Source organism: Lampetra fluviatilis, chromosome 58, assembly GCF_964198595.1.
Source record: "Lampetra fluviatilis chromosome 58, kcLamFluv1.1, whole genome shotgun sequence".
Classification (NCBI taxonomy): Eukaryota; Metazoa; Chordata; class Hyperoartia; order Petromyzontiformes; family Petromyzontidae; genus Lampetra; species Lampetra fluviatilis.
This window is the reverse complement of record NC_136332.1, coordinates 3526891-3550045: the sequence shown is the minus strand read 5'-3', so window position 1 is coordinate 3550045 and position 23155 is coordinate 3526891. Positions and strand designations below refer to the sequence as shown.

The 23155-nt window shown below is 51.0% G+C and overlaps 1 protein-coding gene across 3 annotated transcripts in view; it reads left to right on the top strand.

The window, feature by feature from the left end:
• The window catches only part of LOC144950593 (protein kinase C alpha type-like), a 280255-nt gene that overhangs the window by 240871 nt on the left and 16229 nt on the right, over window positions 1-23155 (top strand). For 2 of the 3 annotated variants that reach the window (XM_078880744.1, XM_078880746.1), the window contains one exon: window positions 9612-14628. The exons of the other annotated variant lie outside the window; for it this stretch is intronic. In XM_078880744.1, the coding sequence (XP_078736870.1) occupies window positions 9612-9809 (198 nt within the window). In that variant the 3' untranslated portion in view covers window positions 9810-14628. Of the gene's footprint in view, window positions 1-9611; window positions 14629-23155 lie in introns of those variants that run through there. 3 annotated transcript variants of the gene reach the window in all.

Below are 23155 nucleotides of genomic sequence, written 5' to 3'. Positions count from 1 at the left end.
CCTCCTTCCCCCCCCTCCATCCCCCCCCCTCCATCCCCCCCCCTCCATCCCCTCCATCCCCTCCCCTCCTTCCCCCCCCTCCATCCCCCCCCCTCCATCCCCTCCATCCCCTCCCCTCCTTCCCCCCCCTCCATCTCCCCCCCCTCCATCCCCCCCTCCATCCCCCCCCCTCCATCCCCCCCCCTCCATCTCCCCCTCCATCCCCCCCCTTCCATCCCCCCCCCCTCCATCCCCCCCTCCATCCCCCCCCCTCCATCCCCCCCCCTCCATCCCCCCCCCTCCATCCCCTCCCCTCCATCCCCCCCCCTCCATCCCCTCCCCTCCATCCCCCCCCCTCCATCCCCCCCCTCCATTCCCCCCTCCTTCCCCCCCCTCCATCCCCCCCCCCTCCATCCCCCCCCCTCCATCCCCCCCCCTCCATCCCCCCCTCCATCCCCCCCCCTCCATCCCCCCCTCCATCCCCCCCCCCTCCATCCTCTCCCCTCCATCCCCCCCCCTCCATCCCCCCCTCCATCCCCCCCCTCCATCCCCCCCCCTCCATCCCCCCCCCTCCATCCCCCCCAATCCATCCCCCCCTCCTTCCCCCCCCTCCATCCCCCCCCCTCCATCCCCCCCTCCATCCCCCCCCCTCCATCCCCCCCCCTCCATCCCCCCCTCCATCCCCCCCTCCATCCCCCCCCTCCATCCCCCCCTCCATCCCCCCCCTCCATCCCCTCCCCTCCATCCCCTCCCCTCCTTCCCCTTCCTCCATCCCCACCCCCTCCATCCCCCCCCTCCATCGCCCCCCTCCATCCCCCCCCCTCCATCCCCTCCCCTCCATCCCCTCCCCTCCTTCCCCCCCCTCCATCCCCCCCCTCCATCGCCCCCCTCCATCGCCCCCTCCATCCCCACCCCCTCCATCGCCCCCCTCCATCGCCCCCTCCATCCCCACCCCCTCCATCCCCCCCCTCCATCGCCCCCTCCATCCCCACCCCCTCCATCCCCCCCCTCCATCGCCCCCTCCATCCCCACCCCCTCCATCCCCACCCTCCATCGCCCCCCTCCATCCCCACCCCCCTCCATCCCCACCCCCTCCATCGCCCCCCTCCATCGCCCCCTCCATCCCCACCCCCTCCATCCCCACCCCCTCCATCCCCCCCCTCCATCGCCCCCCTCCATCCCCACCCACTCCATCCCCCCCCTCCATCCCTCCCCTCCATCCCCCCCCCTCCATCCCCCCCCTCCATCCCCCCCCTCCATCCCCCCCCTCCATCCCCACCCACTCCATCCCCCCCCTCCATCCCCCCCCTCCATCCCCCCCCTCCATCCCCTCCCCTCCATCCCCTCCCCTCCATCCCCCCCCTCCATCCCCCCCCTCCATCCCCCCCCCCTCCATCCCCCCCCTCCATCCCCCCCCCTCCATCCCCCCCCTCCATCCCTCCCCTCCCTCCCCTCCATCCCCCCCTCCATCACCCCCCCCCCCCTCTCCGAGCCGTCGCGGTTTTAATTTTTTTTTCAGAATTGACGTCCCGCCAGGGAGAGAGAGAGAGAGACCGAGGATAGAGAGCGAGAGAGAAATCGGAATCACAGATGTTTGTTAGGCCCTGGAGGGCTCCCGATCAGCCCGTGAGGTTCGCTCTGTCGCCCCGCACACGCGTCCGGCACAGCGTGTGCGGCGTTGCCGGAGAATTAGGCCCCCGGCCACCACAATGAGACCAATAGAGATGCGTAGAAACCCATAGAGATACGTAGAGAGCCATAGAGATATATAGATACGTGCAGACCCATAGAGATACATGCAGACCCATAGAGATACATGCAGACCCATAGTTACATGCAGACCCATAGTTACATGCAGACCCATAGAGATACGTGCAGACCCATAGTTACATGCAGACCCATAGATACATGCAGACCCATAGATACATGCAGACCCATAGAGATACATGCAGACCCATAGGTACATGCAGACCCATAGATACATGCAGACCCATAGAGATACATGCAGACCCATAGTTACATGCAGACCCATAGAGATACATGCAGACCCATAGATACATGCAGACCCATAGTTACATGCAGACCCATAGATACATGCAGACCCATAGAGATACATGCAGACCCATAGAGATACATGCAGACCCATAGTTACATGCAGACCCATAGAGATACATGCAGACCCATAGTTACATGCAGACCCATAGATACATGCAGACCCATAGATACATGCAGACCCATAGATACATGCAGACCCATAGATGCATGCAGACCCATAGAGATACATGCAGATCCATAGATACATGCAGACCCATAGAGATACATGCAGACCCATAGAGACATGCAGACCCATAGATACATGCAGACCCATAGATACATGCAGACCCATAGAGATACATGCAGACCCATAGATACATGCAGACCCATAGAGATACATGCAGACCCATAGATACATGCAGACCCATAGAGATACATGCAGACCCATAGATACATGCAGACCCATAGATACATGCAGACCCATAGAGATACATGCAGACCCATAGAGATACATGCAGACCCATAGAGATACATGCAGACCCATAGAGATACATGCAGACCCATAGAGATACATGCAGACCCATAGAGATACATGCAGACCCATAGATACATGCAGACCCATAGAGATACATGCAGACCCATAGAGATACATGCAGACCCATAGAGATACATGCAGACCCATAGATACATGCAGACCCATAGATACATGCAGACCCATAGATACATGCAGACCCATATAGATACATGCAGACCCATAGAGATACATGCAGACCCATAGAGATACATGCAGACCCATAGTTACTTGCAGACCCATAGATACATGCAGACCCATAGAGATACATGCAGACCCATAGAGATACATGCAGACCCATAGATACATGCAGACCCATAGAGATACATGCAGACCCATAGATACATGCAGACCCATAGTTACATGCAGACCCATAGATACATGCAGACCCATAGATACATGCAGACCCATAGAGATACATCGATATCCAGAGATACATAGAGGCCCAGAGAGATGCATAGAGACGCATAGAGATGCAAAGACACCCATCGAGAAAAATATAAACCCATAGAGATACATAGAGACCCAAATATGCACATCGATCCAGGCTGCTAGCCACCCTGATGATGATAAGAGAGAGAGAGACACGCAGACTCCAAATATACAGCAGCAGGCGTCAGGGTCGGGATCGAACCCACGACCTCCTGTGCATCGGGCGAGGTAGTCAACATCTCCTAGCCACCGTGATGATGATGAGAGAGAGACACGCAGATTCCAAATATACAGCAGCAGGCGTCAGGGTCGGGATCGAACCCACGACCTCCTGTGCATCGGGCGAGGTAGTCAACATCTCCTAGCCACCGTGATGATGATGAGAGAGAGACACGCAGATTCCAAATATACAGCAGCAGGCGTCAGGGTCGGGATCGAACCCACGACCTCCTGTGTATCTGGCGAGGTAGTCAACATCTCCTAGCCACCGTTAGCGCCCAATTGGGTGAAGCCACACGGCAACGTCGTCCGAAGCAGAACACGACGAGACCGCTGATGAGTCCGCTGACGAGGCCCCCTCACCGTGGCCAGCAGCAGGACCTTGACATTGACGTCGAGCTCATGAACACAGTGCGATACGCAGATGATAGCATAGTAATAATAATAATAGTTCAATTTGTAACGCGCGCAAATTTGCAGACGTAGTGGCCACAACTCAGAGGCGCGGAGCCGAGCTCAGAGTCGCTCGAAAGCACGTGGTTGTAGAGGTGGGTTTTTAAGTCTCTCTTGAAGGAGGCGATTGAGGTGATGCTGCGAATGTGCAGAGGGGTGACGGCGTTCCAGACTGTTGGGGCTGCCATCGAGAAGCGGCGCATAGACACGACGACCATCCTGGATCTCGGTATCAAGAGGAGGTCGTGAGTGGCGCTGCGCAGGAATCTGCCGTGTACTGAGCTGCAAGTTGTCAATGGGTCCAGTGTTAGTCTGTGGGTCCAGTATGAGTCTATGAGTCCAGTATTAATGTATGGGTCCCGTGTTAGTCTATGGGTCCAGTGTTAGTCTATGGGTCCCGTGTTAGTCTATGGGTCCAGTGTTAGTCTATGGGTTCAGTGTTAATCTTTGGGTCCCGTGTTAGTCTATGGGTCCAGTGTTAGTCTATGGGTCCCGTGTTAGTCTATGGGTCCAGTGTTAGTCTATGGGTCCGGTGTTAGTCTATGGGTCCAGTGTGAATCTATGGGTCCAGTGTTAGTCTATGGGTCCAGTGTTGGCCTATGGGTCCAGTGTTGGTCTATGAGTCCGGTGTTGGTCTATGGGTCCAGTGTTGGTCTATGGGTCCACCGTGAGTCTGTGGGTCCAGTGTTAGTCAATGGGTCCTGTGTGAGTCTATGGGTCCAGTGTTAGTCTATGGGTCCTGTGTGAGTCTATGAGTCCAGTGTTAGTCTATGGGTTCAGTGTTAGTCTATGGGTCCAGTGTTAGTCTATGGCTCCAGTGTTAGTCTATGGTTCCAGTGTTAGTCTATGGGTCCAGTGTTAGTCTAGTGGTCCAGTGTGAGTCTATGGTTCCAGTGTTGGTCTATGGGTCCGGTGTGAGTCTATTGGTCCAGTATGAGTCTATGGGGCCAGTGTGAGTCTATGGGTCCAGTGTTAGTCTATGGGTCCAGTGTTAGTCTATGGGTCCAGTGTTGGTCTATGGGTCCGGTGTGAGTCTATGGGTCCAGTATGAGTCTATGGGTCCGGTGTTAGTCTATGGGTCCAGTGTTAATCTATGGGTCCGTGTGAGTCTATGGGTCCGGTGTTAGTCTATGGGTCAGGTGATAGTCTGTGGGTCCAGTGTTAGTTTATGGGTCCAGTGTTGGTCTATGGGTCCAGTGTGAGTCTATGGGTACAGAGTGAGTCTATGGGTCCATTGTGAGTCTATGGGTCCAGTGTTAGTCTATGGGTCCAGTGTTAGTCTATGGGTCCGGTGTGAGTCTATGGGTACGGTGTTAGTCTATGGGGCCAGTGTTGGTCTATGGGTCCGGTGTTAGTCTATGAGTCCAGTGTTAGTCTATGGGTCCGGTGATAGTCTATGGGTCCAGTGTGAGGCTATGGGTCCAGTGTTAGTCTATGGGTACAGAGTGAGTCTATGGGTACAGAGTGAGTCTATGGGTACAGTGTGAGTCTATGGGTCCAGTGTTGGTCTATGGGTCCGGTGTTAGTCTATGGGTCCAGTGTGAGTCTATGGGTCCTGTGTTAGTCTGAGTCAGTGTTAGTTTATGGATCCAGTGTTAGTCTATGGGTTCAGTGTTAATCTATGGGTCCAGTGTTGGTCTGTGGGTCTAGTGTTAGTCTATGTGTCCAGTGTTAGTCTATGGATCCAGTGTGAGTCTATGGGTCCTGTATTAGTCTGTGGGTCCTGTGTTAGTCTATGGGTCAGTGTTAGTCTACGGGTCCAGTGTTAGTCTATGGGTCAGTGTTAGTCTATGGGTCCTGTGTTAGTCTGTGGGTCCAGTGTTAGTCTATGGGTCAGTGTTAGTCTATGGGTCAGTGTTAGTCGATGGGTCCAGTGTTGGTCTATGGGTACAGTGTGAGTCTATGGGTCCAGTGTTAGTCTATGGGTCCAGTGTTGGTCTATGGGTCCAGTGTTAGTCTATGAGTCCAGTGTTAGTCTATGAGTCCAGTGTTAGTCTATGGGTTCGTGTTAGTCTATGGGTCCAGTGGTAGTCTATGGTTCCAGTGTGAGTCTATGGGTCCAGTGTTTGTCTATAGGTCCAGTGTTAGTCTATGGATCTAGTGTTAGTCTATGGGTCCATGTGTTAGTCTATCGGTGCAGTGTTAGTGTATGGATTCAGTGTGAGTCTATGGGTTCAGTGTTAGTCTATGGGCACGACACTCTCTCTCTCTGAAGCCCTATCGTCGTGGCAGTAAGAGAAGCAGCAGTAATATCAACAGCAGTAGCAGCAGCAACAGCAGCGTGACCTCCACGGAGTCGTGTCACGGGAGGGGGCCACTTTGGGGGGGTCACTTGGGGGGGGTCACTTTGGGGGGGGTCACTTTGGGGGGGGTCACTTTGGGGGGGGTGTCACTCTGGCGGCATCCGTCTTTTGTTGCGAGCGTCGACGACGTTTTGGCGTTCCTGAAATGGGGGTTCATCATCGTTGTTGTTGCTGTTGTGCTCTTTGTAGGCAATAGTGGATGCCACCGGCCGCTCTATCGACCGTGTAAGATCGGCCCTCGCGTGGCGCGAGGTCACTCCAAGGGCGCGCAGGCGGTGACCTCCCTACGGAGTGGACGGATTTGTTTAGGTTGTTGTTTTCACTCTCCAGAAGTGGGACGGCGGCCACTCCGTTCCCACTTGGTTTTAATCGTCGCACAGAGACAGACAGAGAATTTCTTCAGGCAGGTGGCGGTGGTGGTAGTGGTGGTGGTGGTGGTAGTAGTGGTGGTGGTGGTGATAGTAGTGGTGGCGGTGGTGGTAGTGGTGGCAGTGGTGGTGGTAGTGGCGGTGGTAGTGGTGGTGGCAGCGGCGGCGGTGGTGGTGGTTGCAGTGGTGGTAGTAGTGGTGGTGGTAGTAGTAGTGGCGGTGGTGGCGGTGGTAGTCGTGGTGGTGATAGTGGTGGTGGCAACGGCGGCGGTAGTGGTGGTGGTGGCGGTGGTGGTGGTAGTAGTGGTGGCAATGATAGTGGTGGTGAGAATGGCGGCAGTGGTGGCGGTGGTAGTCGTGGTGGCGGCGACAGTCGTGGTGGTAGTGCTGGTGGTGGTAGTGGCGGTGGCAGTGGTGGTGGTAGTGGTGGCGGCAGTGGTGGCAGCAGTGGTGGTGGTAGTAGCGGTGGTGGTAGCCACAACGCTACTGCAAGTGGCCACCGTTATGTCCAGCGTTGCGAAGGCAACAGCAGCAGCAGCGAGAGGGGTTGGTTGATCACCGCTCGCACACACACACACAGTTGTTGTTGTGAAACTCCTTCCCGCCCCGCGGGCATTGAAAAAAAAACAGTTCGCGAGTGGGGGGTTCCTGGTGGCTCCGTGGGCAGGTTGCACGAGCACGCATGCACGTCGGCCTGAGTTGGGCGACGTCGGAAACCGGGGATAACATCTTTACAAAGGACGGGGCGGTGTTGCCTGCCTCGTTAGTAACCTACGAGGTGTGAGCGATTAGTTTGATCTGCCATCTAATAACTTTGTACGTGTACACGGACAAACACACGTACACGTGAATAAGACTGCCGACAACATTTTTTTTACGTAAACGCACGTGTAAAGTAAAACGATAAGTTGTGTCCCTTGTGCCCAAATGCCACTGTGAATCCAATTTTACTGTGACCGCCAAGCATAGCGTGAAAGAACGTGTGAATATACATATTTTATTGCCTCGTCTTAAATTTCTTGTATTGATATTTCCCAGCTGCAACTTGTGCACCGCTCGAAATCGTCACAATCGGTGGCCTTCGGGAGCAAGGTCAGGGCAGGCCAGGACAGGTGAGGGCAGGCTAGGGCAGACCAGGGCAAGCCAGGGCAGGCCAGGGCAGGCCAAGGCAGGCTAGGGCAGGCCAGGGTGGGCCAGGGCATGCTAGGACAGGCTAGGGCAGGCTAGGGCAGGCCAGGGCACGTCGCCGGGAGTTGCCCGCGGCCGATACGGTCGTGAGAAAAATAACGGAGCGTCAGTCACGGAACAGATCGCGTCCAAGAGAGAGCACGACCGTAAGGGAGATGGAGCCGGGGTTTTTGCCAGGGGCGGATTCTTCGCGTCGCATAGATGTTGGGGGAGGCCTCCGTCTATCGGTGGATTGAACGCAGCTGACGTCGACGGCTGACGACGATGGATGTTCGTGTTGTTGTTGTTGTTGTTCGTGTTGTTGTTTTTGTTGTTGTTGATCGACTACCACACGTGAGTTCTGGTCTCCGCCTCGCGTTGCCGCGCGTAACGGACGCTGCGATAACGTCTCAATTGGAGGAGACTTAAAATCGAAGTTGAACCGCCGAACCCCAAACCAAACCCAGGGTTCGATTCCTGGCCACGGCTGACATCAGTGGCGAGCGGTAACCGAACTGGTGATGTGATGTTGCCCCCTAAACCTCCAACTCTCCAATCCACTGCTGGATGAACGGGGGGCGGGGGGGCGTTCACCCAGCAGTGGATTGATAAGGGTCCCTATGAACTGTTGTGGTGTAGTGCAAATACATCGCAAGCAATGTGATCCATTTCTGGATAGCCCACACTAGAACAACAACCCACGGGTGTTGCGGGGAACTCATTTAAAGCGTCAACGGGCCTCTCCGCGTCTCTCTCTAAACAAAAAAAGATGCAAAATTCCACGGTTTGATTTTACCGGTTCATTCACACGCATCTGTTAATCGTACACAGCGGCGGGTTGTTGTTATTATTTTGCCATGTCGCTGGCGAGCTTTGCCGATCATTAGAGAGTGGCGTCAAGCTGAATTGGTCTTCCGTTGATCCCGTTTGCCATCTCGTGACATCCACACGCGGGAGCGGTGGCGCTGCGGATAGCGCGCGCTGCCTTGCGGACCCCCGTTCACCCGAGTTCTATTCCCAGCCCTCGGCTGACAGCAACATTACCCAGTCCCGTGTATTGCCTCCACACCCACCCCCCACGCCGCTCCCCACCTACTCCCCACCGTCAGCAACCCGCACTGACACAGCCTGGTGAAGTATGGTCAAACAACCCCTTGAAGCTGACCCTGTGTGGTGGTGGGGGGGGCCGGGAGGTCCTCGTCCACGAGCGGACTGACAAAGAGAGTTGTCTCGCACGATTGTTACGTTAAGTCGGGATTCTGTCAGTTGGTTTTGTTGAATTGAGAAACCTACCGCTCCCCCCCCCCCCCACCCATTGGTGCAACTGCCGCCACTGCCACCACCGCCCCCGGGAGATGTAACGAACTCAGCGACCTCTGCACGCACAGCCCCAGCACTCCGGCCGTTATGACGCCGGGGGCGGCCTTTACAAAATGGCGGCCGTTTCGACGTCCGTAGCCGTTGCAACGGGGCGGCTGTTACAATGCCGCGGCCGTTACAACAGGGGCGGCAGTTACGACGCCGTAGCCATTGCAACGGGGTGGCTGTTACAATGCCGTAGCCGTGACAACGGGGCGGCCATTACGACGCCGTGGCCGTTACAACAGGGCAGCCGTTACAATGCCGCGGCCGTTAAAACGGGGCGACAGTTACGACGCCATGGGCGTTACAACAGGGGCGGCAGTTTTGATGCCATGGCCGTTACAACGGGGCGGCTGTTACAATGCAATAGTGGCGGCGGCGGTGAAGGTGGCGGTGGCGGCCGTCCCGTTGATTAACCCAGCGACGCTGTTGCCGTCGTTCGATATTCCTGCACAGTGATCATTCTATGCATGTAACCTCCAACAGTTCCGTTGAGTTTTAACTCTTTTATGTTTCCTTTGTTTTCCTTTGCCCCCCCCCCCACCCCTCTTACCATGCAACCAACATATTTTCCCTCCACCTCCTCCCCAACCCCGCACACTCTCCTGCACTCAACATCGCCCCCCCCAAACCCTCCGTACCCCACAAAAACAACATCCCAACCCACCCGCACCTCTTCCCCTTCCTCTTCCCCTCCCCCCCCTTTTTTGTTTTTTTACACAGTGCGGGAAAAACGGTGAAAACTTCGACAAGTATTTTACACGCGCGCCGCCTGTGCTGACTCCGCCGGACCAATACGTAATCGCTAACATCGACCAGAGCGACTTTGACGGATTTTCCTGCGTCAATCTCAATTACTTGATCTATCCACCGGTTCAGCAGCAGCTGATGCACACGATGCTCCAGCCGACCGAGGTGTGAAGCTCCCCGCGTGCCCCCCCCCCCATATCCCCGCTACGTTTGTCTCCGAGGTAGTGGGGGGGGGGTGCCCAGGGACCTGTGAGATTTGGGCAGCCCCCCCCCTCCCTTGCTCTTTCTCTCTGTCTCTCTCTCTGGTTCGTTGTGTTATTTTTTTTTACTTACATGTGGCAAACGGCTTAAGGGATGATTCTTGCTGTCGCCAGATGAGGCTCATCGTCGTCGTCGTCGTCGTCGTCGCCGCTTGTTGTTGTTGCTGGTTTTTAAGTCACCGGCGAAACGTCAAGGCCACCCGAAGTGTCAACGTCGTTGTTGGTGATGATTTTTTTTGACTCCCCAACACGCGACCGCCCAGTGCCGGACCGGTAACTTTTAATTGCCGCGCTCTGGTTGACGCGATGAAACACCCTTCACCAATTGGCCGTTTCGGGTGGCGGCGGCGGCGGGTTTTACGACGCGTTTGCACTTGCGTAGCTTAAGGGGGGGGGAGTTACTGTGCGCAACGCGTTAGCGGCGATGGCGGCGATTTTTGAGCGCGCTTTGGTGTATCTGCATCGGCTGCCGTGGCGCAATGGGGTGGAACGTCTCGAAGGAAGGCGCCGACAACGCCGACGACGATGACACTGCGGCTGCTGCTGCACGCGATTCCAAATGGGAGATTTTTTTGTCGCGTGAAACGTGGCAAATAATCTTGACCGTCGCGATGGCAATTAAATTAAATAATGATAATAATTATTATAATGAGAAGAACAAATTGGTGAGCGTAATCGCATCAACACGGCAGAGTGCGGCGCGCAGGCCGGGAGCGATTTAGTTTTCAACGAAACGCGCAGGCGAAGGCGCGAACTCCCGTCCGTGATCTAGACAACAACGCCGCACGCTTGCGCGCCCATCACGCGGCCACGGCACTCCCTCTCCGCCCGCGCGCCCCCCGCATGCGTTTCACCGACTCAAACAGCATCAGCAACAACAGCAGCAGCAGCAACAACAACAACAACGAGCATACGGCAGCAACACGGCCGCACGTTCAGCTCTTCCGAGTCGGTGGTCCAGACAAGGCCGAGAGGGCGTCGCGCGTGCGGCGGTGGGCACGTGACACGCAGACAAGGACACGGGGCGGACGGACAGACGGACGGGGGGAAGAGCCGTGCCTTCCTGATGCCGTCCGTGACCAGCAGCAGTGGCAGCAGCAGCAGCAGCCTTTGCGAGTCGTTCAATCTTATCGGTGCGAATGGTCGCCGCTCGTTTGTCTTGTAACTTAACCGGTGCCAGCTTGGCACGAACCGCAGTGCCCACGCGCGTCCCTGTGGGGCACTCGTGTTGAACCAGGCCGTTTTTTTTTTTTATCCGCGAAATGTTGAATTATTCTCCGTGGCGGCGAAACAAGGCAGCCAGCCAGCCAGTTGAGACCGGAAAAGCTTGCCTGGCTTACCTGCCTCGGATGGCTCGGCTGGCTCGCAAGCGTTTAATAATGTAGCCGTTACATTGTTAATAATAAACGGGGTGACCGGGTCAGAGAGTTTGGAACGAGACGGCCCACGCCCTCCGACGCCCCCAAAGCCCGTCAAATGCGACTCTGGGACGATTATAATAATAATTAATAAATGGAAATGCTAATGATGACAACATTCATTTAGTGGGATTTGGTGTCGGTGCGTTCCTTCTTACCGCCCGGCGCTACGGGTGTCGCCTGCCGGACGGGAGCAACGGCGTGCCGCGTAATCCAGAGGAATTTTCGATGTTCATTTTGGGGGTTTTTTCTTCCCCAAATTTGACGAAATTTGGGCGATGCCGCAAGGGCACTTGCAAATAATAAACTATCGAACTATTGAAGTATTTTTGTTATATTTTACCAGGTAAGGCCCACTGAGCTATGTAGCTCTTTTTTCAGAAGTGACCTGGCCACCGCAGATGATATCACGTGGACATTTATAGCAGCCGCATACTCGACAAACGGACGTCTCTAAATGTGGAGGGGAAAGCCGAAGGACCCGGAAAAAAAAGCCACGCGTCCACGGGGAGAACACGCAGGCATCAGGGTCGGGATCCAGATATAAACCCATAGAGATACATAGAGACCCATTGAGAAAGATATAAACCCATAGAGATCCATACAGACCCAAAGAGATACATAGAGACCCAACCAAAGATGCACATTGATCCAGGCTGCTAGCCACCGTGATGATGATGAGTGAGAGAGAGACACCGCAAACTCTAAATATACAGCAGGCATCATCAGGGTCGGGATCGAACCCACGACCTCCTGTATACCAGGCGAGGTAGTTAACATCTCGACGAGCGGGGAACGCCACTGACTACCTGCCAATGCCGTGAAGCCACGACTCATGACGTCCGGTTCCGAGTAATGTTGACAGGCACCATGGTTTCGATTTAAAGCTTTCGTGACTGCAGGGATTCATCTTCTTGGTTCTTTCGGCAAAGTCACGTAGAAGGGAAATAATAAAATAATAAAAAATAAAGCATAATTAAATAATACAATAACATTTACTATTTTATTATTTCCCTTCTACGTGACTTTACCGAAAGAACCAAAAAGAGGCACCATGGTGGCAATGAGATGTTAACTACCTCGCCTGGTGTACAGGAGGTCGTGGGTTTGATCCCGATCCCTGACGCCTGCTGCTGTATATTTGGAGTTTGCGGTTTCTCTCTCTCCCCGTGGTCGTCTGGATTTTTCTCCGGGTCCTCCGGTTTTTCCCTTCATAGTTTATTCACGTGCGCTTTAGTCATTCGGCTGCTCCAAATGTCTCCACGCGATGACGATAAGCCACTTCGTTGAGCTATCGTTTGCGACGGCCAAGTGGTAGCGCCTGCAAAAGAACTACACGGCTCAGTGGGGCCTTACACCGGGCAAAATAAAAAAAAAAGGGTAGAAGCATCTTGAAATCGAGACCCGTCGACGCCATCGATATATTCTCGCGTTCCGTTCGTCCGTGGGCTGCCGCTGCTGCTGGATGCTCTGTCGCGTGATGCCCTATCGATGATGATGACGATGACGATGATGACGACGACGACAATGACAACAATGATGATGACGACGATGACAATGACAACAATGACGATGACGACGATGATGACGACGATGACGACGATGATGACGACGATGATGACGATGATGACGATGATGACAACGATGACGACGACGATGATGATGACGATGACGGCGACGACGATGATGACGATGATGATGGTGGCAACGATTGTCTTAATTGTGGTAACAACCGCCGTTTGCCATATGTAGAAGAAAAAATAACAACGGGGAAAACTAAAATCCAGTGTCACTGTATGGGAGTGGTTTTTTTGATTATTTTTTTTTACATGTGCATTACTGTGTGGGGAGGTTTGAAGGTATTATCATCAACATAATTATATATTAAAAACACACACACACACAAAACATGTGAACAGTATATATATAGCTGTACGTACATGTGTACTTTACATAAATCAAATAATGAACTACGTTTACAATGGGTAGGTTGGGGAGACTTTTAATGTTTCACAATCTCTAATGAGGTAACTATTGTGCTTTCGTGGCTTGTTTGATTGGTACTTTTCCTGGCAAACGCCAAGCAACGCGTGGGGGCGGGGGGGGGGGGGATTTTGCGCTCAATTTTTGTAAGACAAACACAAAAACACACCAACATCTGCCATAATAACGCCGTTTGTTCCCCCATTTTTTTCCCCACTCGGACAGAAATCGGCCCCCTTTTCTTTCGGTTTTTGGTTCTTCTCTCTCGCTCTCTCAAAGTTAAGGTTCGTGTGTGTTTGGTTTGGGTTTGGGCGGTTTGGTTTTTTTGTAAGTTTGCGGAACGTGTTCAAATCAAAGCGGATCTTCGGTTTGTTTTTTTGAAAGTTCGTGGAACGTGTTTAAATCAAATTGGATCTCTGGTTTTTTGAACGTTTGTGGAACGTGTTCAAATCAAATCGGATCTCCGCAAAGCTCCTAAATCGGATCTGGAGCTGACGTTAAAAGAAGAAAAATCCTCCGACCGGACGATTACTTCAGATTAAAAATGTGAATCAAAGAAACAACAAAAACCGTGTTAAGTATTGACGCTCGTTTTGATCCGGTCCATTCCCCATGTGTTCTCGAGGCGTGCCCGTTGTGCAATGTCGTTCCGCTCCGTGTCCGACGTTTCTTCACACGTGCCGGGGGGCCTTCGTCAGGAACTGAGTCGAGCAAACCTTGATGTCTTCTTTTGCCCCCCGATTGTAAAGTGTCACCCGCTGCTGTTGCTGCTACTGGCATTGCCAGTTCCTTAACGCGCACAGCGGCCATCGGACAATATTTGGAGGCATTTTTTTAATTACAGCTAGGAATAAATGCTCCCTGGCACATGGCACGAAACGTCGGACATCGTGCCGAACCAACGCGCATCGCCGAGAGAGAAAAAAGACCGTGGGGGCAGCGATGGAAACGGACGTGACGTGACGCCGTGCTCCGCAAATACAATTATTGTCCATTCGTTTTCGTTTGTCAACCCGTCGTGTTCCGGCGAGTGTTAAGTCGAAAAAACAACAAATGTAACTTCATGATGTGTTTTTTTTTTCCTGCTCGTGCTGGCCAGACTCGCTGCTGTCGGAACTCCAGGAGTCTTTAAAAGCGTGTTCTGCCATCGGAATTTTTTTATTCGAAAGTGCTAAAATCTTCGGTGGGTTTGTGTTGTTGCGAGGTGTTTAAATTCAATCTACCTCGACGGGTTGAACGCCACTGGCAATGTCCTACTGAGCCCTAAACGCCGCTCTGCCAATTTCTCTTCAGGCGGTTTTCGTCAGACCTAAATGGGATTTCCCCCACGCCCCCTTCGTGAATGTTTTTTTTCTTTTCAAAAGACCCACAACAAAGCCCTGCAGGACTGGTGATTCAAATGTCTTACGCAGCCGGCAAACAAGAAAAACTTTTTTTTTCAGTCGAAATTATCTTGGTTTACCGTTTACCCTGGGAAATGTGTTTTCATGCCATGTTACCAAGAGTTGTATTCCTTTGTAATCATTTTTACCATCGATTTTATTACTTTCTCTCTCTTCCCCCCCCTCCCCCCCCCCCCCCCCCATTGTTGAACACGACTTTTCGAAATGTATTTTCCCCAACTTTTGTGAATAACTTCCCGCTCGGCAGAACCCCAAACAATCCAAACGACCGCCAACCCATCGGTCATCCCTGGCCGGTGTGCGATGTATCATGGCTAGAGAAAGGTGGGCTGCCCGCTCTCAAGCGGAAGGGGTACGGGGGGGGGGGTCCCCCTTTAGTTGTAGACTGCCGCAAGGCATCAACGACCCTGCCCCCCCCCCAGCCCCGGGTAGATAACGTGAGATGAGATGAGATGCGCGCGCTTTGAGGGGTGGCCCCCCTTGGATTTGCCGAGGCATTTCAAGTGCCATACATGAATAGCGGAATGCGCAAATCCCCCGATCGTGTGAAAGTGAAGCGTTGCAAAAGCAAAACAAAAAAAATCCTCTTTGGGCCTACCTTGGGGAATAGAGGTGCGTTGAGTTTTTTGTGTCTTTGTTAACTAACAAAAAAAAACTATATATAAAAAAACAAAGGTGTTATTTTGTCATATAGGCTTCTTAAGAGACGGGTAAATAACCAGCACCGGTACCCCGTCCCAATCGGCGTTCATAATCATTTACCAGCAGACTAGTTCCTCCAGTCGCGTGTCCTCCAACGCACGCTTGCAAAGTATTTCTTCAGGCCGTCGAGTCAGCCCCTCGTCTTTTGGCAGACCAGAGGGGGCTCTATGGAGCGCAAGTAAAGACGTGCGCATACGCAGGCGCGTGGATACTGGGATTCTAATAATAATCGCGGTGATAGGGTTGGTCGCAGAAATGACTGCCATAGGACGGGGGGTGAGAAATTAAGAAGTTAGAGGAAGACTCGAGTTGGTAGAAATCACGGAGAAGATGAGAGAGAAATAGAGAGAAGAAAGGCAGGCTCTGGGTGTGGTTCGGTCGTGTGGAGAGACGACGGGACAATGATGCGGGTCAGAAGGTGGCGAGTGATGCGAGTAAAACGAGAGGGATGATTATGAAGGCAGAAGAATTCTAGATTTGAAGCTTTCGTGACTGCAAGGATTCATACTCTTAGTTCTTTCGGTAAAGTCACGTAGGTAAAAAATGAAATTAAAATTAATAAAAAAATAAAAAAATCACGACGTTTCGGAGGCAACACAAGCTTCCGTCTTCAGGTGAAACCGTCACAGCAAAAAATCTCCCCCACTTGATACAGATTTTTTGCTGTGACAGTTTCACCTGAAGACGGAAGCTTGTTGTTGCCTCCGAAACGTCGTGATTTTATTGTTTCTATTTTTATTAATTTTTATTTCATTTTTTACCTACGTGGTGACTTTACCGAAAGAACTAAGAGTATAAGGCAGAAGAAGAGGAGAGATGGAGCAGGCCAGGGCAGCGTGGGGAAAGTTGGCAAGGACAGGGAGACACCCTCACACGTGAGTGGCACAAACGCGTGGAAGAAGAAGATTCGAAACGTTAACATGCAGACAATCAAATGACCTCTGTTGCGGGGCAGTGGCTGGGAGGATGTGGGGCGCAGTATTCCCACATTGTTCGCGAATGATTCATCTACTGCAGACGCTCGTCAATAGGGAAGTTCGTGGATGATGAGAACCTATCCTTTAAATGAATTACTTTTTAAGGTAAATACGTCAATAAGCTATTAAATTCAAGAAGATGATCGTAACACAAAAAAAATTGTTGTAATAAACAAAGTGAAATATGAAATTATGAAATAATTGTTTATAATTTTACTTACCTTAAATTATGATGCTATGCATCAACACTTTTTCTCTCATTGCTTTATCTCTCATCGCTTTATCTCTCATCGCTTTATCTCTCATCGCTTTATCTCTCATCACTTTATCTCTCATCGCCTTTTCTCTCCTAACTTTATCTCTCATCGCCTTTTCTGTCATCACTTTATCTCTCATCACTTTATCTCTCATCGCTTTATCTCTCATCGCTTTATCTCTCATCGCGTTATCTTTCATCACGATTCGCGGATAGCAAGTTCGCGAATATCGAGGGAATTCTCCATCGCAGGCAAGTGTAAGCGCCATTATGCTGGTGATTATCAAATCGGGTGAAACCCAATGCAGAGCTTAATCTAGAAACAAAATTAGTTTTAATTATGGAGGGCGTTGAGGAGGTTTGTTTTCAAACATGAATTAATATATGATGCAATTAAGACTGTTTTGTAAGGCGGTAAATATAGAGAATAAAAAAAAATACACACCTTCACTAAATAAACTTTAAAATATATGTTTTTATGTGTCCACATCATCATTTTTATTTATATCCCATTTGTCATGTCTGAGGCTGAACGGGCATGGGGGATGAATATGTATATATAATATACACAGAGACTCCACTACTTACGAACGAGTTAGGTTCCAGAGGTCTGTTCGTAAGTCGATTTGTTCTTAAGTTAAACTGTACTCCTGTCGATTCCAAACATGTTGTAGGGCGTGTACACTAACCGGGAAATGGCTTTAAAAGTTGTATAATCTCCTGTAGAGGTAGATGCCACTGGATCTTCGTTTTCTGTAGATGTAGATACCACTGGTTCTTCACGTTCTGCAGATGTAAATGCCACTGGTTCTTCATGTTCTGCAAATGTAGATGCCACTGGGTATTCACGTTCTGCAGATGTAGATGCCACTGGTTCCTTACGTTCTGCAGATGTAGATGCCACTGGTTCTTCACGTTCTGCAGATGTAGATGCCACTGGCTCTTCAAGTTCTGCAGATGTAGATACCACTTGTTCTTCACGTTCCACAGATGTAGATGTCACTGTATCTTCACGTTCTGCAGATGTAGATGCCACTGATTCTTCACAATCGGCAGATGTAGATGCCACTGGTTCTTCACAATCTGCAGATGTAGATGCCACTGGTTCTTCACGTTCTGCAGATGTAGATACCACTGGATCTTCATTTTCTGCAGATGTAGATGCCACTGGTTCTTCACATTCTGCAGATGTAGATGCCACTGGATCTTCATTTTCTGCAGATGTAGATGCCACTGGTTCTTCACATTCTGCAGATGTAGATGCCACTGGATCTTCATTTTCTGCAGATGTAGATGCCACTGGTTCTTCACGTTCTGCAGATGTAGATGCCACTGGATCTTCATTTTCTGCAGATGTAGATGCCACTGGTTCTTCACGTTCTGCAGATGTAGATGCCACTGGATCTTCATTTTCTGCAGATGTAGATGCCACTGGTTCTTCACATTCTGCAGATGTAGATGCCACTGGATCTTCATTTTCTGCAGATGTAGATGCCACTGGTTCTTCACATTCTGCAGATGTAGATGCCACTGGATCTTCACTTTCTGCAGATGTAGATGCCACTGGTTCTTCACGTTCTGCAGATGTAGATGCCACTGGTTCTTCACGTTCTGCAGATGTAGATGCCACTGGTTCTTCACGTTCTGCAGATGTAGATGCCACTGGTTCTTCACGTTCTGCAGATGTAGATGCCACTGGTTCTTCACATTCTGCAGATGTAGATGCCACTGGTTCTTCACATTCTGCAGATGTAGATGCCACTGGTTCTTCACATTCTGCAGATGTAGATGCCACTGGTTCTTCACATTCTGCAGATGTAGATGCCACTGGTTCTTCACGTTCTGCAGATGTAGATGCCACTGGTTCTTCACATTCTGCAGATGTAGATGCCACTGGCTCTTCACAATCTGCAGATGTAGATGCCACTGGTTCTTCACATTCTGCAGATGTAGATGCCACTGGTTTCTTCACATTCTGCAGATGTAGATGCCACTGGTTCTTCACATTCTGCAGATGTAGATGCCACTGGTTCTTCACGTTCTGCAGATGTAGATGCCACTGGATCTTCATTTTCTGCAGATGTAGATGCCACTGGTTCTTCACAATCTGCAGATGTAGATGCCACTGGATCTTCATTTTCTGCAGATGTAGATGCCACTGGTTCTTCACATTCTGCAGATGTAGATGCCACTTGTTCTTCACAATCTGCAGATGTAGATGCCACTGGCTCTTCAAGTTCTGCAGATGTAGATACCACTTGTTCTTCACGTTCCACAGATGTAGATGTCACTGTATCTTCACGTTCTGCAGATGTAGATGCCACTGATTCTTCACAATCGGCAGATGTAGATGCCACTGGTTCTTCACAATCTGCAGATGTAGATGCCACTGGTTCTTCACGTTCTGCAGATGTAGATACCACTGGATCTTCATTTTCTGCAGATGTAGATGCCACTGGTTCTTCACATTCTGCAGATGTAGATGCCACTGGATCTTCATTTTCTGCAGATGTAGATGCCACTGGTTCTTCACATTCTGCAGATGTAGATGCCACTGGATCTTCATTTTCTGCAGATGTAGATGCCACTGGTTCTTCACGTTCTGCAGATGTAGATGCCACTGGATCTTCATTTTCTGCAGATGTAGATGCCACTGGTTCTTCACGTTCTGCAGATGTAGATGCCACTGGATCTTCATTTTCTGCAGATGTAGATGCCACTGGTTCTTCACATTCTGCAGATGTAGATGCCACTGGTTCTTCACGTTCTGCAGATGTAGATGCCACTGGTTCTTCACGTTCTGCAGATGTAGATGCCACTGGTTCTTCACATTCTGCAGATGTAGATGCCACTGGTTCTTCACATTCTGCAGATGTAGATGCCACTGGTTCTTCACATTCTGCAGATGTAGATGCCACTGGTTCTTCACATTCTGCAGATGTAGATGCCACTGGTTCTTCACGTTCTGCAGATGTAGATGCCACTGGTTCTTCACATTCTGCAGATGTAGATGCCACTGGCTCTTCACAATCTGCAGATGTAGATGCCATTGGTTCTTCACATTCTGCAGATGTAGATGCCACTGGTTCTTCACATTCTGCAGATGTAGATGCCACTGGTTCTTCACATTCTGCAGATGTAGATGCCACTGGTTCTTCACGTTCTGCAGATGTAGATGCCACTGGATCTTCATTTTCTGCAGATGTAGATGCCACTGGTTCTTCACAATCTGCAGATGTAGATGCCACTGGATCTTCATTTTCTGCAGATGTAGATGCCACTGGTTCTTCACATTCTGCAGATGTAGATGCCACTTGTTCTTCACAATCTGCAGATGTAGATGCCACTGGTTCTTCACATTCTGCAGATGTAGATGCCACTGGTTCTTCACATTCTGCAGATGTAGATGCCACTGGTTCTTCACAATCTGCAGATGTAGATGCCACTGGATCTTCATTTTCTGCAGATGTAGATGCCACTGGTTCTTCACATTCTGCAGATGTAGATGCCACTTGTTCTTCACAATCTGCAGATGTAGATGCTACTGGTTCTTCACATTCTGCAGATGTAGATGCCACTGGTTCTTCACATTCTGCAGATGTAGATGCCACTGGTTCTTCACAATCTGCAGATGTAGATGCCACTGGATCTTCATTTTCTGCAGATGTAGATGCCACTGGTTCTTCACATTCTGCAAATGTAGATGCCACTTGTTCTTCACAATCTGCAGATGTAGATGCCACTGGTTCTTCACATTCTGCAGATGTAGATGCCACTGGTTCTTCACATTCTGCAGATGTAGATGCCACTGGTTCTTCACAATCTGCAGATGTAGATGCCACTTGTTCTTCACAATCTGCAGATGTAGATGCCACTGGTTCTTCACATTCTGCAGATGTAGGGGTCGTGTCGCTGTGTGTTCAGGGGTGCGTTCAGGGTTCGTGCCACCCGTCCCGGATGGAACGTCTTCAATTCCAGTTCCCCGTAGAGGCTCCCAAACGCGTGGGGGGTGCGGAGGGTGGGGGAGGGGGGTGGCGAAACGTCGGATGTCGTATCAGACAACACGCAAAAGCGGCACATCGGCGAAAACTCACCGTATGCGGCCAGGTTTTTTGTCGCATGACCGTTCACCCGCAGTTCAACATCCTCTGGTCCGTCGCATAAATCGTCCTAATTGAGCCCGTTCCCTTCGGTTGCACTAACGGGCAATGGAAACTTAAGGTGCAATTTGGTTTCCCCTTAAGGTAGTTAATGTAAACTGACACACTGCCCTTTGGATAACACGACATCCAGGGACTCCTCTACTTACGAACGAGCTAGGTTCCTGTCGATTCTAAACACGTACGGCGTGTACGCTAAACACGGGGAATGGCTTTAAAAGTCGCGTAATATCCTGTAGATGTAGATGCCACTGGTTCTTCACGTTCTGCAGATGTAGATGCCACTGGTTCTTCACGTTCTGCAGATGTAGATGCCACTGGCTCTTCACGTTCTGCAGATGTAGACGCCACTGGTTCTTCATGTTCTGCAGATGTAGATGCCACTAGTTCTTCACGTTCTGCAGATGTAGATGCCACCACCTTCATCTATTGTGCGGCAGTTGAACATACGACTCGATCCAAACAGGCAACTGAACATACGGAGAGGTGTGTTCATAACTCTGAAACTTCGTAAGTCGAATGTTCGTAAGTAGAGGTACCTGTATATATTTTCCGTGGCAAACGCAGCGATCGGTTTGCGTCTTCTCAGCTGTGTTCATTAAAATGAAGAGTGTAAAAAATATATATTAAATGGAAAAGATAACCGGCGTAGGACAAACGCCCAGCAAATTACTCAATTTGGATTCGCACAGCGACAGATAGCCCCAATCGAGTTTGGAGACTAATGCACGGCTTCCAACCACCGCTTGCAATTGCGATATCAAGACAAACTCCTGGCAATGGACCGCTCCTGAAAACAAAACAAAATTATCTTTGCCGTGTAAATAAGCACAAAAACAACAATAACAATAGGAATGTATCTGAAAATGTGGGGGGGGGGGGGTTCTGAATGACCAAAAGACACCCGCAGTGGCTGCTGCTCCCTCCGGCTATTCCATCTGAAGTTGAAGCCTCCCCGAATTCCGTGACAGGGTCACGTGGCGTAGACCACGGCTCACGTCTTGATTAGAGAGGGTGGGGATGAAATTCACAGAGTATGAATTCCTGCGGTCACGAAAGCTTCTAATGAAGATTGAACCGCCTCTACGGGGAGGTTTTCCACACAACTCGGACATAACTTCAACCGAGAAGATGGATGCAAAATGTAGCAATCTTTGGAAGGACTTGATGAACCAGGTAAAGTGTTAACGGTTGCGTTAGTCGACTCTCTGAGTTGCATTACATTTTTTTTTATTTTGTTATGTTTGATATCTAAGCTTCCTTGTTACATGTTTTTCTCTCTCTCACCCAAGCCCTCATTTCATCCCGCCCCTATAGCCCGTCACGGCCTCCCCTCCCCCTCTCGGATCTATGTAATGCCTCGTCACAGAGGCAAGTTTCTCTCTTTCACCTGAGGACGATCGCTTGTTGTTGCGATTGAAAGGTCTTGATCTGTTATTGATTTTCCTATCTACGTGACTTTACCGAAAGAACCAAAGAGCACGTCTCACGCGTCATAGACCACGTGACAGACCACGTGTCATAGACCACCACTCACGCGTCATAGACCACGTGTCATAGACCACGACTCACGCGTCATAGACCACGACTCACGCGTCATAGACCACGTGTCATAGACCACGACTCACGGCTCGGCAACCCAACGACGCATTTTACGGCCCGCTTCGTGTCGTGATGCGCGTGGCGTGGCGTACGCGTCTCTCTCATTCGCTCTCTCTCTAATGTTCTCTCATTCTCTCTCTCCTATTCTCTTTCTTTCATTATCTCTCTCATTCGCTCTCATTCTCCCTTTTCTCTCTCTCTCTCTTAATTTTTTTCGTTTCTTTTTTTTGTAACCTCATTCTCTCTAATTCCTCTCTCTCAATGTCTCTCTCTCTCTCATTCTCTCTCTTAATTTTTTTCGTTTCTCTTTTTTTGTCCCCTCATTCTCTCTCATTCTCTCTCTCTCATTCTCTCTCTCTCATTCTCTCTCTCTCTCTCTCATTCTCTCTCTCCGGGTGTAAGAAAGATGGGGAGACCAGTAACGACCGTGCTGGCGACGGGGACCTTTAAAGTTCACGGGGGTAGGGCAGGGAAGCAGGTGGCTCGCTACGGAGTCAGTGAGTCGCCAGGAGGCGCGCTGGAGATTATCGCCTGTGACTCAAACAAAAACCGACCGATTAGCCCATCCAGGGAAACCACTCGCTGGTTGGGTGGGCCACCTCCAACCCAACCTTCCACAATTTCGGGCTGAACCCTTGGTCGAGGTGCGTGCGGTCGAACTTCTGTCGCACACGAACGTAGCCAACCGTGCCGATCGGAGGTGCGGGGGTGGAGCGGGGACGACTGCAACAACAAGGAAAGAGAAAGAGACACGCG